This window comes from Prunus dulcis, chromosome 1 (assembly GCF_902201215.1).
Source record: "Prunus dulcis chromosome 1, ALMONDv2, whole genome shotgun sequence".
In the NCBI taxonomy this organism is placed as follows: domain Eukaryota; kingdom Viridiplantae; phylum Streptophyta; class Magnoliopsida; order Rosales; family Rosaceae; genus Prunus; species Prunus dulcis.
Window position 1 is genome coordinate 4,835,062 of NC_047650.1, and position 19,706 is coordinate 4,854,767.

General features: G+C 39.0%; 1 protein-coding gene across 1 annotated transcript in view; it reads right to left on the reverse strand.

Moving 5' to 3' along the window:
• The window catches only part of LOC117626569 (zinc finger MYM-type protein 1-like), a 4,379-nt gene extending 2,482 nt beyond the window's left edge, over positions 1 to 1,897 (reverse strand). Inside the window, exons 1-2 of the mRNA XM_034358350.1 lie at positions 832 to 1,897; positions 35 to 744 (exon numbers count right to left, since the gene is read on the reverse strand). Of these exons, the coding sequence (XP_034214241.1) occupies positions 35 to 744; positions 832 to 1,897 (1,776 nt within the window). The remainder of the gene's footprint in view (positions 1 to 34; positions 745 to 831) is intronic.
• Positions 1,898 to 19,706: the final 17,809 nt, after the last annotated feature.

A 19,706-nucleotide genomic window follows, 5' to 3' on the forward strand; every position in this document is an offset into this window, starting at 1 on the left:
AGCATGCCAAACAAGTAAGTAACTCAGTACTTACCTCGTTGAAGCGATCATTTAACTCCGCAAGTTGCCCATCAATTACATGAATAAAGATCTCCACACGATAAAGATGATAATTTGTCTTCATTGGAGCATTACGCCGTGATCTCCCTGGAATTACATATTCCTCATCCATGGTAGGAACTATAATATCATGTTTGTAACAAAACGAGGATGCTTGCTCAACCAATTCTTCAAACTCATTATCCCTCATCAACTGCAGGTTTTCCTTGCATGTTTTCACTAAATTCATTGCACTCACAATGTCTTGATCTTTCTTTTGCAATGCTAGAGACAAAGTGTTTGTTATTCCCAATATAGCTTTCATTACAAATAAGTGAAACACAAACTCAAAAGATTGTATTTCTCTCCATAACTTATAGGCTTCACCCGAACTATCATTAGGATTATCATCAACAATCATTTGAAGCACATTCACCACAGATGAGAACATAGAAATGATACTAATCAACGTACCATAATGTGAGTTCCATCGTGTATCGCCGGCACGTTTGAGAGTAGTTTCTTGATTTAAGACCCGCCCCGTTATAAGACAATCATCTTCAAAAGCTCTCACAAGCTCTTCTTGGTATTGTGCTCTAAGTGCATCGCGACGCTTACAAGATGCTCCAACAACATTAACCAAACTATTAGCCGTTGTGAAAAAAGAGTTGACATCAATGTTTTTCTTTGCTACCGCAACAAGTGCTAGTTGAAGTTGATGAGCAAAGCAATGAACATAAAATGCACAAGGTTGTTCTCTCAAAATCTTTGTCTTAAGGCCATTGAACTCACCTCTCATATTACTAGCTCCATCATAACCTTGTCCTCGTAGCTTGGAAAAGCTCAAATTCACGGAAGAAAAGAATTCATCAATTGCTTCCTTTAGTGCACTTGAAGTAGTGTCGGTTACATGTTGAACCCCCACAAACCTTTCAATTATTTGTCCTTTGTCATTCACATAACGCAACACCATCGCCATTTGCTCTTTTATTGAAACATCACGTGCTTCATCCACCATTATTGAAAAATATCTATCTTTTACATCACTCAAGATAAGATCAATGGTTTCTTTAGCACAAGAATTGACAAGATCTTTTTGAATTGAAGGAGCTATTAACTTTAAATTTTCCGGAGCATTTTCCAACACAACGGCCTTAACTTTTTCATCATGATCCGCAAGAAATTGCAAGAGCTCTAAATAATTCCCTTTATTACTTGATTGTGCACTTTCATCATGACCACGAAAAGAAAGCCTTTGCCGCAACAAATACCTAGTGCACTTAAGTGATGCATTCAAGCAAGTGCGATAAGCCGTGCGAGCTTGGCTTGTTTGCTTGATCACAATTGTTTCAATGTGTGTAGTTTGATGCATCAAATTGTAAGCAACTTCTCTAGCTTGGTTGTGAACACTACCAACCGGTCCAACATGAAGGTTAAATCTTTCTTTCGCCTTTTTCCAATTATTGAAGCCTACCCCAATGAATGCATCACCACCCACTTTATCAAAATTAGATTTGAAGAGATAACAATGAAGACAAAACACAGCATCTTTAGCAATACTATATTCCAACCAATCATGCTCATCAAACCAATGAGCAATGAAGCGTCTATTAATTCCTGATTGATTAGTTTGTGGGAATTTATAACTTCTAGGTTGACAAGGTCCCTTTTGTAGATATGCTCTTCGGATCTCATCCCGAATATTAGTACTATAATCTGCCATTCGAGTTCTTAGTCCTAGGTCTGCCTGAAAATTAGCTAATATCTCATCTACTTCAATTGGTCTTGCATTTGAACTACCCAGATTAGATGGAGAAGGACTATCCGTAGATAATTTTCTTTTAAAGAATCGTTCCATAAATCTACAAATCAATTAATTCAATCAATCATTAATTTTTATCCAAATTATCATATGAATATGAAAATGTCAATAACCCACTCTCAATATTCAATATACTCCCTAAACCCATATCAATCAATATGCGATATAACAAATTATCATATCAAATAGCAATCAATATTCAACATACTCAATCAATTCATATTATCAATCAAGCATAAACTCAATCGATCTACATTAATATGATTATCACCATGATTCATATCCATAAATTTAATTACATTAAAAAAAAATATCAATATGATTCATATCCATAAATTTCAAGCATAAACTCATCAATCAATATGATTCATATCCATAAATGTCATTACGTAAAAAAAAAAAATCAATATCAACAATATATATTATCACTATAATTATTAATATAAATTTTGCCATGCTTACTTGTAGTTGAAAAAAAGGGCGGCGGAGGGCAGCAGAAGGTGGTGATTATCGGCTTGGGGCCACCGACGAAGAGTTTATGGAGGTGGTCAAAGGTTGGGAGAGGTTAGGGGTTTGAGAGGGTAGGAAGAGGGGGTGTGAAATTGGGAATGAAGGGTTTGGAGGCAGAGTCAAAGGGATGCTGTGTAGCCTGTGTTCTGTTATGTTTTTGTTTTGCTTTTTGTTTTTTCTTTTAACCTGGCCCAAAACAACGTCGTTTTGAGGCTAGGTCAATTAAAAAAAAAATTGATTGAGCCTTGGACCAAACGATGTCGTTTGGCAAGGCTCGTTTTTTTTTATTTAAGAAAAAGGATGCTCAGCAGAGCTCGCCTCACCTAGGACTTTCGTTGAGCACTTGGTGTGCATACAAGGGGGCTTCCAGCAGCTGTCCAAGGGGGCTTTCATGGAGTCCCTTGCCAACTTTCCTGCCTTCCAAGGGGTCGTCCGACCCCTCTTGTCCCAACGTGCGTCCGCCACTGTTGGCACCTCATTATTTGCTCTTTGCACTCCATACTAATTTTAAACATGAATAATTTATTTAACCCTTGTACATAATTACCATTAAGGACAAAAAATATTTATAATAAAAATTTGGCTTAATTGCTACAGTGCCTCCTGAAACTTTGGTCAATTCCTACAGTACTCCATTTAAGTTAAAGTGACCCATTTTGCTCATTTGACCGATGTTTTGTGTTTCACTTTGCCTTTTACTGTCAAGTATGTTAAAAATTCCTTTAAAAATGCTGATGTGACACCAATAGAACCCACTCAACTAAGTGCCATGTGTAAAGAAAAAAAAGAAAAAAGAAAAAATTCATTCCTTTTTAAAATAACAAATACAAAATGAAAAAATTAATAATAAATAACCAAAATTCATTCCTTTTTAACTCCAGTGCCCTCCCCCTCACTCCCATGCCTTCCTCCCCCCACCATAACCACCATCTAACAAGCCAATGCCAATATCACCCACCCAGCAACCAACCCTTACCATCCTCCCACCACAAAACTTCTCAAGACACCCCATCTATCTCTCTATCTCTCTCTGTCTCAAGTCCAGCCCCCAAAATTCAGTGCAAGCAAAAGACCACATTGCTCATAATTTATTACAATATGCCCAATAGATCTGCAAAAAAATTTAAATAAAAAATTAAAAAAAATCGCTCCAACCCAGCCCTCCCACTATGACCTATTTCAATTATTTTATTTTCACTTATTATGGCTTATTTGATGGTATTTGTGAGAAACAGAACTTGAAGTTGGGATAAAATCTATAGCTATCTCCAAGTTACTAAAAATCGATTGATGAACAAAGCTGTATATTGGAGAATATCTAGTTTTAGGTTATGGTCGTGGGGGAGGGATGATCAGCGGCTATGGTGGGGTGAGGTGGAGGGCCAAATCGGGGAGAGAGAGAGAGAGAGAGAGAGAGAGAGAGAGAGAGAGAGGGTCGGTGCACTGGTGTTGGGTTGTCGGTAGATACATATGAGGGGAAGTTAATTAATTCAGGTCCTTGACAAATGGTTTTCTTCTGGTCTCTTCTCTTTGTCTGTGTTGGGCTGGCTAGATGAGACAGAAGATCTAAAGGCTTTTTATCCAACTTCAGTTCTTGAATGTTAATGCTCGAAATGATATAGAATTTTTTCAAGGTAGATGTAGAGCCATGCCATAAAAAAGCTTTATATTTGTGATGCATATACTGCCTAAGTTATAACTTACTAGTTGCCAAACTTTAAAATGTTTTTCTTCTAGGTAAAGCTTGAAGGAAAAGTAAGTTTTGTGGAAACATAGTATGATTAAAGATAAAATAAGGTAATTGGGCTTGCTTTTCAAACTTGATTCCTAATAATTCAAGATAGCCGCAAAATTTCTCATGATTACTATTGTAAAAATGACACTCCGCGATCAACTCCTATCACAAAAAATGAATTAAAAATAAGAGAGAAAAATGGAAAAACAAAGTCATACTCAAAGTGTTTGGGCCTAATATCCATGCGCTAGCCTATCCAGGTACTGGGCCATATCAACGACATGAGTTTGGACTCTGTTTTACTGAAATTGGAAGTCAGTCCAAGATATTTTAGAAGCCCAGACTAGGGGTGGGCACTTAAACAGGTGAACCGGAAATCCGTGCCGAATTGCACCGAACCAAACTAGAAAAAAATCGAGTTGACCAAAAAGAACCGATCAAAAATCGAACCAGACCGATTTGGACTGGTTGTAGATTCGGTTTCATGTCTTCAAAAACCGAATCGGGCCGAACCGAATTGGCCAAATTAAAAATATATATAATTTCAATATATATTTATATTTAATGCTATATTTTTCATTTAACAAAAAAAACTAATATTTATTCAAGTTCAATTTCAAAATATCTCTCTTTTCTAACTTTAATATTTATTTTATATGAAATTGAGTAATTTGTTAATTTTCAAGTAAAAAATAATAATATATCAGTTGAGAATTGTATTAAAAAATAATTAAATAATAATAATTTTTATAAGTCGGTTCAAAATCGAACCGAACCAGAATCGGACGAAAACCAATTCAACCCAAACTAGACAGCTTTTGAAATTTTTTTATTAAAATCGAACCAAACCAAACTTGATGAATAGTACTGAATCGGTTCTAATTTGAGGTAAAAACCGATCCAACCCAAACCGTGCCCACCCCTAGCCCAGACCATTTCGAACCAATTGCAAAATAAATTTTCACATATTAAAGGTTAATTACCATTAATGGTGATTTAATCTGGAAAAGCCAGATTTAATTGGTTTAATTGCCATATTTAATTGGTTAATTAAGTACCAAGCTTCTTGTTTTTTCCAAGGGCCCAAGGTTCAAAGATCCATAATACCACGTGATCCCAAAGAGGAGACGTCAATAGGAGAAAGGGGTAGAGGACTTGCAAGGGAGTTGGCAGAAAGGTGAAATCGGAAACCACTTCCAATAACCATTAAATGCCAGAAAAGAGGGACAATTTTCCTTCCCATATTCGTGAAGGTCTCATCAGTACAAACTTGGTTTGCAAGAGATAAACAATACATAGGAGAGTTGGTTGTCAAAAATTCAAAACTGATCATCATAAAAAACTGACTCTTGATGGGGGATTTTCTTGTCAGATTAACTACTACATTTTTTTTGCACTAGAGCAGAGACCTCTCAACAAGTGTCCTCCATATATTAAGAAATAATCACTCATGCAGATTTCTTATAAATATAGGAAGATGTGAACTAGACCGAGGACAGTAAAAAACCCAATCAAAACAAAAACTCTTAGTCATACTAACAAAAATCACGTAAGATCACACGATCTCAAAAGTTTCCAAACTCTAAAGCAACCAAGCTCTTTTGGTTTCTAAAAGAGACTTCTGACTTCAGTTCAGCTAAAGAAGCAGTTCACAAAGGAAAAGAGATTTCTCTCATTACAAATTGGGTTCAGAACAGGTGAATCAAGCGAAGTTCAGGTTTTTCACAATATGAAAACCTCAACAAATTTCTAGAGATATCTTGGTGCCTCAAAATCACCAGAATAGCTCCTGGGTGATCCTCACTTAAGCAGAACAAGTATTGATGTAATAACCCAAAACAAAAAATCCTAATTAATTAGTAATTTATTTTGAGAAAAGACCATTTTGCCCTTGGAATATGTTATTGAGAAAAGTTGACTTTTTGACCAAAAATGAATTTGACAATTCCACTTGCGCCATTGCGTAGAGCACGACGAAACGAGTCCGTAGACACGGAGTGGACTCAAATCGGAGCTGTAACGAAGAAAATACGGTTAAAATACCATGAAGGGCAAAACGGTAATTTGAACAAAAAAAAAATCAGATTTTTATTCCCCCTCTCTCTTCTCCCTCAGATCTCTCTCTCTCTCTCTCTCTCTCTCTCTCTCTCTCTCTCTCTCTCTCTCTCTCTCTCTCTCCCCCCTCTCCTACTGGTTCGGTCCGCTGCCTTCCAGGTGTCATTCGAACTGCCGCCGTCTCCCCTTCCTTCCCCGACCCTTCCCCTCCTGCGGCACAGCCGGCGCTGGCTGGAAAGTGCGAAAAACCGACCAATGTTCACCGAAACTTCAACTCACTCGTTCTCCCTCAATTCTTCTCCAAATTTGTCGAGTAATGTATGGATTCCTACCTATTTTCCATGCTCTAGCTGATGGTTGGATGGGTTTGCATCAATTTTGACCGTAGATAACCCAGTTTTCGAATTGAAAATTTGGCCAAGTTTCGGTCTCCGTGATCGGTCACTTCCGGTCAGTTTTTGGGGTAGGTCCAAGAACAAAAGTGGCTCCAAATATGGTGTTTTACCTAGGGTAGGAGTTTGGAGCCGTGGTTTGAAGTTTTTCTGGCGAGGTGTAATCGCTTTGGACATCCATCGCTGCCCGGGCGTGCTGCGGGGCGTGGGTGATGGTAGTGCAGTGGCACTGTGTCTTGTTGCGATCCTCAGGTTGTCACGAGTGCGTAAGATTTCGCGGATCTCAATTTGGATACCGTTTGAGCCTCGAAAGGATTTTCCATATTGTGCGATTTTCGGGTTCAATACTGTTGAGCCGTTGGATCTCGCTCAATTTCAGATTTGTTGTTCTAGATAATTTCATAATCGTGTAGGATTCGACGAATTGTGAATCGGAGTTCCGGATACTCCGAAATAGCGAACCATGGGGCTAGGGTTTAGAAATTTTACTATTGCATGATCGTGGTCAATCCGATCGTCAGTTTCCGACCAGACTTGCAGAACATGGTTATTTAAATGTGAGGAACCTATAGGAATTCTCATATTGGTAATTTGAGGTCGTGGGCCCCACGGGGTTCCGTATCGACTAATATGGAAGTTTATCGCTTAGTGAAGTCTCGAGTCTTATCAGGCAATTCTAAACATCATATGCCTAAGTGGGCAGAAACGTGACTTTAAAGTTAGTGCACGCACTTGTAGAAGTCGGGGGTCAGGGTTTTACTTAAAAACTTATACCGAGCAGTTTTATTAATTAAATATTCATGATGGTTTACCCGGGCACCCGGGACCAGGCAAACCCGCAGAAGAGACCTTTAGGAGGTCTAGCTAGCTCGGACCAGGAGTGAGTGGACTTTTCTTTTATAAATGATTTTATATAAATGAATTTCGTTATTTGATCTTGAATAAGTTTTATTAATTGTGATTTTTCCTAGCATGCTTTGTGAAGTTAAATATCTTATTTATATGCTACTTAGTTGATTATGCTAAAGAGATATAGAAAGCAGAGTTTGAGATTTATATCAAATAAAATAGCAGCATTGTTTCAGATTTAACAAACTTCAGTTATTTATCAGACTTTTCAAAAATATTTTATTTTAAACCACCATGAGTACCCAACTACAGTTATTGCCTTCAGTTATGCCGATGTCTACAGACATCCAGTTTACTTTCAGTTTTGTCAGTGTACTTGACATTTGCCTCGCGAGTTTCGGGGACGCTCGGACCGTGAGTGCCAGGATTGCAGCTCGGGTTAACTTGGTGTCACCGAGATCTGCCAGGATTGCAGCTCGGGTTGACTTTGTGTCACCGAGACTTGCCAGGATTGCAGATTAGGCTGACTACAGTCCCCTGAATCCTGCCAGTTGCAGCTCGGGTTGACTTTGTGTCACCGAGACCTGCCAGCGGATCAGACTGACTACGGTCCCATGAATCTGCCAGTTTGCGGCTTGGATAGACTGTGTCTCGCCGGGACCTGCCAGGGGAATTGACGAAATTACAGGGGTACACCCGAGTGGTAGTTTTAAATTGATTGCAGTGCATTTATGCAAGGCTTGCGTACATTGCTTTATGTAAGTTTGATTACAGTGTTTTTATGCAAGTTTTGATTACGGTGCTTTCATGCAAGTTTTATTGATCTTGAATACGATTGTATATATTTATATAAATATATAAATACCTTGATTTCAGCATGTGAATGCCGTGAGTTTAGTATGCTTCAAATGCAGAGTACATATTCAGTTTTACTGAACTATTTTTACAATGGGGGTTAGTATATTCTTAGGATATTTTATGAACCTTTGCTTTTGTCCACTCACATTTTCAAATGTTTTGCGCCTCCCAGGCTGTAGCGTGCACAGGAAATCCACCACCGGGCCATCTTGCCTTCCGCGCCTTCTTGTTACAAAAGTGTTGGTTTGTAAAAAAGATTAATTTATCTGTAAACTATTAGAACTACTCTGATATTTACCCTAGATTGAGAACTAGACAGGGTATTGTATATTGAAGTGCTGGCAGTTGGTTGTGTAGATATTATTGCTTGTTTTGACAGGTGAAAATTTTGGGATTGAGCAAATTACAGGGGAGACTCTGCCGAATTTTCGGCAGGAGTCAAGGTCAAAATACAGTTCGAAGGGCAAATAGGTCAATTGTGCCCGACATTCGCCAAGTGTCGGACACGCACAGGGTCCGACTCAAATTCCAAAGCAGAATTTGGTTCGGGTCCTGTCAATTGAAGTGCAGTTCCAAGCCAGTATGCTCCAATCTAGCCACTTCCAATCTAGTCCAGATCGGAGAGATCTCAGTTCTGCCCATTCAACAGCCCTCTCCAAGGGTAAATCTGATTAAAGCTTTGCCAATCTCAACATTGGTATTGATTTCTAGCTAATCTTCTTTAGTTGAAGTGTTGACGTGCAATTCCAGCACAGATATGTCTAGTCCAGCCTGCGTAACAGACAACAATCCAAGCAGAATTCGAGGATCAATGTTCTGATGTCCTTCCGGACTTGGCAGTTCTCTTTTGTTTAAATTCTGTAATAGACATTTCTTTTTGAACTAGTTTGATTCATTTTCAACATTCATTTTTGCTAAACTTACTAGTTTTACTATAGACATTGTGAAGTCCTCACCCGTCTGAGGCAAGAAAAAAACTTACTTGGGAGATATTCCTCACCCAAATTCACAATCACTTGATCAAAGTCAATAGCTTGGGCAGCAAATTATTATTTTTCATAAGTCTATTAGGGTTTTTAACCATTAATAATGGCACGCTAGCACACAAAAGAAAGTTGACTTGCTGACCATTAATGTTTTTCGAGTCAATGAGGAACTTTACCCTACCATCACTAGAACTACATCAAAACGAGTAAACACAAAGAATGTACCTTTTTAACTCAAACTAAATTGAAAATAAATGGGAAAAATAATTCAACATTTTTCTTAAAAGTTTACATTCCAAGTTCGAATCATCTTCCCTCAACAATAAAAAAATAAAAGACTATTCTTCTTTGAGGCTTGGGTGCAATGTAGCATTCTGGTCTTCTAGGGTTTGGGTTCGATTTCGATCGTGACTCAAGTCCATATTCGTTGCCTCCAACACAATATGGAGAGATAATAACACAAGTCCTACAAGTCCTGCAAGTCATCAATTAACGTAAGGGATTGGGCATGTTCAGAGCCGGTCTTGGGGATGGGCGAGAGGGGCCTTGGCCATGGGCCTCCAATTAAGGGGCCCCAAATTTTTTATATTATATATGTACTATTGTCCAATTTATTAAAAAATAAATAAAAACAAAAACAACACGCGATTAAATTAGGTTTCTTCGTTTCCTCTTCCCAGAAGGTTTCTTCGTTTCCCACTTAAAAATTGAAACAACATGTGCTTGAGGAAGGAGATTCCTCTCCTAGTTACTTTCTCCATGGAAGAACTCTATTTAATCCACCAAGATATTTTTCTCCGTTTTCCCCATCTCTCTTCAATCCATCCATTATTTTCAGTTGCTCTCATCCTTTTTTTCTCATATCATATTGTAACCCTAAGAATCAATCTCACACTAAAAATCTCACAAATTGTCTTTGAGATTGATGGTGACCAAGAGGGGAGGAACATGAAAATTGAAAATGTAATCGGATTTACAATATATATATATATATATATATGTTCCTATCCATCAAACTATTTTTTCAGTTTCTAGATTATACAGTGACAATGACTTTTCTGTTAAAAGACTTAGACTCTGCTTTATAATTGACAAAGTAGGATTATGCTCTATAATTGTTTATCGTAAAATCATTATTGACGCACTCTATGTGCTACGTAAAATCATTTTTTTTTTGTTTTTTCACAATTGCATACAAAGGGAAGGGGCTTCATTTAGTTTATCACCTAGGGCCACCCAAAAGTCAGGGTCGCCCCTAGGCATGTTTAATACATAGAATAGAACAACAACTCACACAAACCAAAACCCCCCAAAAAGTCACTAAATAATAAAAAAATCAACAAAAAATCAAACAATAATCCTCATTTAATTAATAATTTTAACTTTTAATATTTGCATTAACCAAAGATTTTATCTTTCACAATTCTCAGCCTTTCGCTTTAAAGATTATTATGATAAAGTTATTATTTCAAAAAATTCTGCTTCCACAATATATATATATAATTCAAGTTTATTTGCTTGCAAGTGGTGTTTACTTCGAGTTGTTGGCTTTGCAGGGGTTTTCATCTTCCTCTTTTTTACCAACAACACAGTAAAATGTACAAACTGTAAAGTTTTGAGAATTCGATCATTGTATTGAATCTCAGAGAAGGTATTTAAAGGCTTTACGACAGTGTAAGAATAGAAAGAATAAATCTATGTCAACACTATGCCTTGTGACAGCAATCATAATATATGCAATTGATATAGGAAATATAAATTAATATGGAAAGTAATCAAGTTGACCGTTGACATTACAATTCTTTAACATTCCCCTGCAAACTCGGCGGTCTTTGATAGATGAGTTTGGAACAAAGGAGATAAAAACGTTGCTTAAGAAGGCCTTTGGTGAAGAGATCTACAGTTTGATCAATAGATGGGACAAATTGAACACAATGGCTGCCAGAAAGAACAAGCTCACGAACAAAGTGATAATCCAATTCAATGTGTTTGGTGCGAGTGTGAAACACCGGATTTGAGGACATATAAGTAGCACTATGATTATCACAGTAGAGTGTAGTTGGCTTTGAAACTGGTACATGCAATTCATGAAGCAGATTTGAAATCCAAACGGTCTGTGCACTGACCCCAGCTAGAGAAGGTATTCAAACTCAGCACTAGATCGAGAAACAGTAGGTTGTTTCTTGGCACTCCAAGAAATGAGATTCGGACCGAGGAAAGTACAATAACCTAAAATAGAACGCCTAGTGTCAGGACACCTAGCCCAATCAGCATCAGAGTAGGCATGGAGTGCAAGAGGACTAGAAGAGGATCGAAACACAAGGCCAAGTTGTAAGGTGCCTTTTAGATAGCGCAAAATGCGCTTAGCAGCAGCAAGGTGAGAAGTGCAAGGGATACTCATGAATTGTGAGACATGTTGAATTGTAAAGGAAATGTCGAGGCGAGTAAGTGTGAGGTCTTGAAGAGAACCAACAGGCGATGGTACTCAGTCAGATTGGATAATGGCTCATCATCCAAGGAGGAAAGTTGTGTCTTGGAATGAATAGGGGTGCTGCATGGTTTGCATTCAACTATAGAATTACGTTGTAACAGATCAAGACTATATTTGATTTGAGAGAGATGTATACCAGACTATAAAGAAGTCACTTCAAGACCCAAGAAATAGTGAAGGGGGCTAAGATCCTTAATCTCAAACTCAGTGCCCAAAATGGATATGAAGGATGAGAGCATGGAATGGGTGTTCCCTGTGAGGACTATGTCAACAACATATAACAGAAGAACCATCATCTGAGAGGAATGGCGATACACAAACATGGATTGATCTGCACGACTCTGAGTGAAGCCATATTGAATGATAAATGAGCTAAACTGGTGAAACCAAGCACGTGGCGCTTGTTTAAGGCCATAAATGGCTTTGTGAATGCGACAAACATGATTAGGGCGATGAGGATCCACAAAGCTAGGAGGTTGAGTCATGAAAACTGTCTCACTAAGAACACCATGCAAAAAGGCATTCTTGACGTCTAACTGTTGGAGAGGCCAACCAAAGGAGATAGTTATGCTAAGTACCGTACGAATAGTGGTGGGCTTGACTATAGGACTAAAGGTCTCATCATAATCAATGCCATATTGTTGATGAAATCTTTTAGCCACCAAGCGAGCTTTATAACGTTCAACTGAACCAAAGTCCAAGTGTTATTTTTAAGAAGAGCATTGAACTCATCTGTCATAGCTGCTCTCCATTCTGGAAAGCGAATAGCTCAAGAGAAATATATGGGCTCTTCAAGTGAAGAAGTAACCTGAGCCACTAAAGCATGTGGGAGCGGATAGCAAATAGTACCATCAGTATTATGCAAAGGTCGTTGTATGCCATCACGAAGACGAGTAACCATCTGATGATGCCTAATAGGAGGAGATGGAGAGGAGCCAAAGTCTGAGGATTAACCATCTTGACTATTGGTATGAGCATCTGATAGAGGAATCTCAACCATGGGTACAACCACACGACGCTGATAATGGAGAGGATATGGTTGCATAGGGAGAGATGCAACCTCGGTAATAAATGGTGGAACACCTTCTTGAGTAGCTGGAGCATGAGGAATAGGATATGAAATTGGAGTACCATGAGAAGACGATGTAGTAACAATTGGTTCACTGGGAACCTGGTGCAAAGAAGGGCCACGACTACATTGAGAAGCATGTGCAGGTGGAAGAACTGGCACACAAACGAACTCTGAAACCTCATGTGGGTTGAGGGTAGTCTGTCCGTGGGAGAAAGGGAAATCTGTCTCATTGAAGCGCACATGACGAGAGATATAAACCTTGTTGTTGGTTAGATCCAAGCACCGAAACCCCTTATGCTGAGAGCTGTAACCTAATAAAACACACTCAACAGTTCTTGGCAATAGTTTGTTAGTGAGATAAGCACCAAGTAAGGATAACAAGCACACCCAAAAGTACGAAGATCAGAGTAGCAAGGCCACGATCAAATAAACGAGAAAAAGGTGAGTCCCATTGTAAGACAGGTGTAGGGAGAGGATTAATAAGATAAACTGAAGTTAGCATAGCCTTAACCCAATATTTAAGAGGAACCCCACTAGAAACAAGAAGTGTAAGAGCCATTTCAAAGATGTAATGGTGCTTGCTTTCAGCAAGGCCATTTTGTTCTGGTGTGTGTGGACAAGAAAGACGGTGGTTTTGCACAATTTAGACATTGAGGAATTAACAAATTCTCCTTCCCCGTCACTTTGAAAGGATTTTAAGGATGCAACAAAGTGATTTTGTATAGAAGCAAGAAAAGTTTTAAAAAGAGAAAACACCTCTGGTTTTTTACGCATAAGTTAAAACTAAGTGTAACGTGTAAAATCATCAGTAAAAATAACGTAGTTACTATATCCAGTGACTGAAAGTACAGGAGATTGCCATACATCAGAATGCACCAAGGCAAAAGGAAATAAGGCACTTATTTCATTACTACTAGAAAAAAGGGAGGTGTGTGGTCTTACCCAAAGCACACCCTTGACAAAAAGATTTTTGAAATTTAAAGTAGATGATAACAATTAATTCGATCCTAAATACGATAAGATCTTGTGAGAAGGGTGACCTAGTCTATTGTGCCATATAGAAGAAGGCAAACTCATGGCAGCTAAAGCTTGAGGAATAGTGCGGAGAGAGGATGAAGGAAGAGGATAGAGACCATCTTTACATTGGCCGTGAAACAGAGAAGCACCAGTAGAGTTATCACAAATACAAAATTGATTAGCATCAGAGGTAAGAAGTACATTATTATGTTGAGTTAAACGACCAAGTAAGAGAAGATTTTTATGCATATTAGGAATATGAAAAACATTTGAGAGGTGAAAGGTAAAAGTCCTGAGTGGAAGGGATATGTTACCAGTACGAGAAACTTTCATGTGATTGCCATTGCCAAGAATAATGGAGTCTAGTCCAGCATATGGGGCTGAATTCTGAAGGGGACGAGGATCGCCTGTCATGTAATGAGTCGCACCAGTGTCTGGATACCAATTAGGATCATGAGCAACTGTAGGTTGATAGGGCATGTAGGATGGTGGTTGTGATGGTTGCAAAGAATGTTGTGCGAAGGGCAGTGGCGGCTGGTATTGTTGAAAACCAACAAAGGCATGCGCATTGGAGGTATGTGGCTAAGATTGGGGTGACATATGACGCCTAGCAAAAGCAGAGAGTCGAGGGCATTGGCTAACAAGATGTCCAGCACCGTTGCACAATTGATAGAAAGAATGAGAGCCTGCAAAAGAACCGGAATGGAAAGGACTGGAATGATGTCAATTGTTGGGACATCCGCAATTGCGACTATGGTTCCTATGATACCCACCTCAATTGCCAGAAGTATGATGGTGGCCAATATTGGTATGGCCATGGCCATGGCCAGATTGGGTACCAGCATATTGTTGAGCTAGAAGAGCAGTTGGTGGAGTATGAGGTGCAGTAGAATGTTGTGCTTCAAAGGAGAGTAAATGGGCACGAAGAACCTGAGACGAGGGTAAATGAGGAAAATGCAAAGTACCACTAGTGACTATCATCTCATACCCAGGACCAAGACCTCGAAGAATAGGCTGCACTAATTCATCATTGAGAACTGGTTGACCAATAGCTGCTATCGAGTCGGCCAAAGATTTGGCATATAATAAGTATTCAGAAATGGTCCGATTATCCCTAGAGAGATACAAGAGGTTAGACCGAAGTTGGGAGGCATTGGCAACCGACTGTTGGGAAAAGTGAGCCTGCAAGTTTCCCAAATAGTTCTAGATGCGGTCAGACCAACCATGAGTCCCAAAATTGGCTCTGACAAAGTGGCACGAAGAAGACTAATAAGCATTTGATCGGTGTGAAACCATGATTGATACTTAGGATTTGATTTTGGAGGTTAACCCTCTGTGGATGGCAGAACCTCATCTGGTGGAGGGGAAGAGCCATGTATTTCCAGAAGTCTTGACCGAACAAAAAGGGCTTCATCTGAGAAAGCCAAATCAAATATTTTGAGTCCGTGAGTTTCACTGTCATCAAGTTGTTGATGTGGGGAGCTGAAACGGACGAAGTAGCAGCCATGGTGGTGATTGAATTGCTGGAGGAAGATGGCATATTGGGGTGGTGCAAGACTCGATATGGATTTCACACAAAGAGGAAAGACACGATACCTGTTGCAAGGGGCAACACACAAAGAGGGGCAGAGGGTAGAGGCACCTCAATGCCAAAAAATATATAATAATAATAATAATAATAATAATAATAATAAAGTAGGTGGAGGGCAGTGGCTCCTCAACACTTTGACAGCGGAAGGTAGAGGTATGCTCTGATACCATGTAAAGTTTTGAGAATTCGATCATTGTATTGAATCTCAGAGAAGGTATATAAAGGCTTTGCAACAGTGTAAGAATGGAAACAATAAATATATGCCTACATTATAGCTTGTGGCAGCAATCATAATATATGCAATTGATACAGGAAATATAAATTGATATGGAAAGTAATCAAGTCAACCGTTGACATTACAATTCTTTAACACAAATTGCCATTTATGGGTGGGCATGGAACCGAAGAACCAATCAACCCAACTAAACTGTGATAGGACCTGCCTCGGAATTTCCCGAAAACCGAAGCGGACCCCGTCTTTGTTCCGACATCTTCCCAATGCCGGGCCCACTTACTAAGAAACCGAGACTTTCTACCAAAATTTTGGCAGAGTCTTCCCTGTAATTTAAGCAAACCCAACAAAAAATTCAACCTGCAACACACATAAAATAAAAATCCCAACCAGCAGCATGCTTTCATAATTCAACAAATCATACTAAAATGGCCTCCGGCCTCATAAGTAAAATCTACCATGGGCGATAACAGAGCATCTACTGAATTTAGATTACAAGAACAGTTGAGTAGAAGAAATAACTCAATTCCTAACTTGGAAGATTCACAGTTCGAGCCTCGTACACCACTTGCATGCTTCCTGGAGCGACTACTGGTTGGAGGGCGTAAAACCGAAAACATGTGAGTGGACAAAAACCAAATTTGCAGTTAAAAACAATATAACAACCCCACCATGTAAAAATAATGCCCAAGTCATGCAGGTTCACAATTCAATATTTAATTACTCAAAACATGATTCCTTTAAAACCCTTCAAAATACAAATCATCTCCTTCATAAACCCCATTCTCTCAAACTTACAACTCCTGCCAAACCAATGAAAAACTCTAATTCTTCACTCACTCGACTATACATATACATATAAATATATATATATATATATATAAATATAACTATACATAGCTATAAGATATACTCATCACACTACATAGGTACCGGGGAAACAATCCAATTGTGGGATCATTTGACTAATCCGCAGGATTTTCAGGTGCTATCCTGCGTCTAGGGATGAGCGGTCCAACTGGGGGACGAAACTCCAAAGCTCCCACACCGAAACATCCAACGCCATGTGTAGCTCCCAAACTATGTCCTACGTGCACAGACTAGATCATCACACACCGGAACATCCAACGCCATGGGTGATGACCCTAAACACTATACAGAGTCTTTCCATATGCCGGAACATCCAACGCCGCATATGGAAAGTGTCTCACACGCCGGAACATCCAACGCCGCGAGTGAGACAGATGACCTATTCTTCCCACAAGCCAGAACATCCAACGCCGCGTGTGGAAATTCTAATAACTGGAGAAGGTACTTACATAGTGTAATCATACAACCTCTCTCAACAACCCCTCATAATCAAGTTCTTCCACAACACACTTCAACAACCCAAGTATCTCGCCTATAGAGAATATATATATATATATATATACTTCCCCCAAATCCTTATAAAACACACTCTCGATACCCAAAATGCCAAACTCACTATATATTGCCAAGCGCTATACAAACATCGCATTCAACTCATGAATATAATATATTCAATAAGCCATTAAAACATTATGCAAAAATATTTCATCAATAAAACCATGCATATGATTGAAAACAAAGTCCACTCACAAATATTCCCACGCTGCTTGACCACGTGAGGGTCCTGCCTGCTGAGTACGTGCAGTCGAATCACCTATTTTGAGATACGAACCTTTAATTAATATAAAATTACGTCGAAGCGGAAATCACAAATTAAATGCTTAAATCCCCAAATTCCCAATACGTGCACGTTGAAGAAGGCATCCTAAGATCTAATTACAGGTTTAGGAATCGTTCACGATTTTACGGTTATCGCTAATTATCGCTAACCCGCAAACTTTGCATTATTGAATCGGAACATCCGGGGCTCCGATTCATAATCCGTGAAGTCCCACACGGTCCTAGGAATACCTAGAACAACATATTTTAATTCGGACAAGATCTAACAGTCGGAACCATCGAACCGGATAACGCACAATATGCAAAAATCCGTTCGATAGTCAAACGACATCCGAATTGAGATCCGCGAATTCCTATGCACTTGTGACATTCTAAGGATCTCATCGGGTTAAATTGCATCTTCACTAGCCTCACCCACACGCCGCCACGTGCGCTGGCAGCGTGTGGGTGTGTAGAGTAATTTCGGTGACAAAAGAACTCCATACCCGAGCTCACCTTCATATCCTAGCTTCTACTCAAGGTCAGGATCACTTCATTCAACTACGGGAAGGTCCAATTCGAGCGACAACAGGCCGGAATTTCACTTGGAAATTTTGCAAAAACCTAGGTTTTCTAATGGATTTTCTAGACAACAAATCGGTCTAAACCTATACAACAATCAGCTAGAACTCGGAAAAATGGATGAGAAACCATACCTCACTCATCGGGTTTGGGCTGCGGAGGCGGCGGCGCGACGACGGGAAAGCTCTAGTTTAAACCAGTCGAGCTCGTGGCCGGAGTTCGTGGTTTCCAACAGGGAAAACGAGCTAGCCTTGATCGGGACGTCGAGACAAGTCGATCGGGACCGGTGGCGTGCCTGGCCGTGGCCGGTGCAGAGAGAACTGAAGAGAGAGAGAGTTGGTGTCGGGGAGAGAGAGAGAGAGAGAGAGAGAGAAAACTAATCACGCCAGGAGAGAGAGTGTTGAGGTGAAAAATCTAATTTTTACCAAATTTTTTTGATATAATTACAGTTTTGCCACTGATAATGTTTTGCTCATAACTTTTTCGTAACAACTCTATTTTCAAGTCTACCGCGTGTCTACGAATTCGTCTCAGTATCAACTACCCAAAAATACCATTCGTGGTCCTAAAATCCTTCTGGATAAGAAAATGACCAATTTACCCCTACCCCAAGGGTAAATTCGTAATTTATTTTAAATCAATTAAAATAGACATTAATTTTGGAGTTGAGGTGTTACAAACTGGGCCGGAAAAAACAAGAAAAAAAACCATGTTGATCAAAAAGTCAAACTCGATTCGAAAAACAGAATCAAAACAGAATGTCAATGGAAGAGTGCCAGATACTAGAAACAAGACAGTTACTATAGATGAAATTAATTTGAATTCTTCAAGAGATTCCGAACCTCATGATGGAATGGAGTTTGAATCAAAGGAAGAAGCATTTTCGTTCTATAGAGATATGCCAAGTCTGTGGGGTTTGCTGCTGTAATAAAGGCAAGTTGTCAATCGGGAGTATCTGGAAAGTTAATAGATGCCAAATTTGTATTCACTAGATATGGGAGCAAACGAGAATCTAGTGCAGCTGAAGTACCAGAGTCTGTTTCAAACTCCAGAGAATCTAGTATATGCAGCTCTATTAAGAGAAAACGTGGTCGTGCTAACTGTTAATGTATGCATTTCGAGTTTTTTCTTTTGGCTTCCCTTGATAATTTTGTAATAGGACAATCATTGCAGTTTCCCAGGCTCTAAGTTTATATTAAGAATTACTTCCCTAAGTGTTCTTATCTACCCACATTCTGATGGAAAACAATACGTTTGACAGAGGTAAATTTTGCATTGCATTCACTAAATTTCTGAAGGTCATGACTAGTCATCTTTCCTTCGTATGACTACTCATCTTGCATTCGTATGACTAGTCAACCTTTGTTTCAATTAGGATTTCCAGCTCACTGTTTCCAGCTGGGGCTTAACCTTTTTTTTAATATCATTTTCTATGAATTTCTTAGCTGCCATGTGTCTATTCTGACCTTAGAATTTTTGGTAAAAGCCAAAGAATTCCTCATTTGGTAGCCATCACTTTTGTAAGCAAGTTTTGGAAAGTTTCTTTGTAAACTTTCTCTTCTTCCTCAAGTGTAACCTTCATATTTTTCATCCTTCATATTTTTCATCTTTGAGTTTTCCAAAATATTTCTTTTCGAAAACTGCATTGAAATATGAAAACCTCATCTTGCTAGATCAAACACTCTCTTATATATATCTAGGTCAGATTTAAGATTGATTTCTTCAAGAGTATGGTTTCTTGAAGAAATTGGACATTCTCCTTTGAATCCAAATTTTGGTTTCTGTC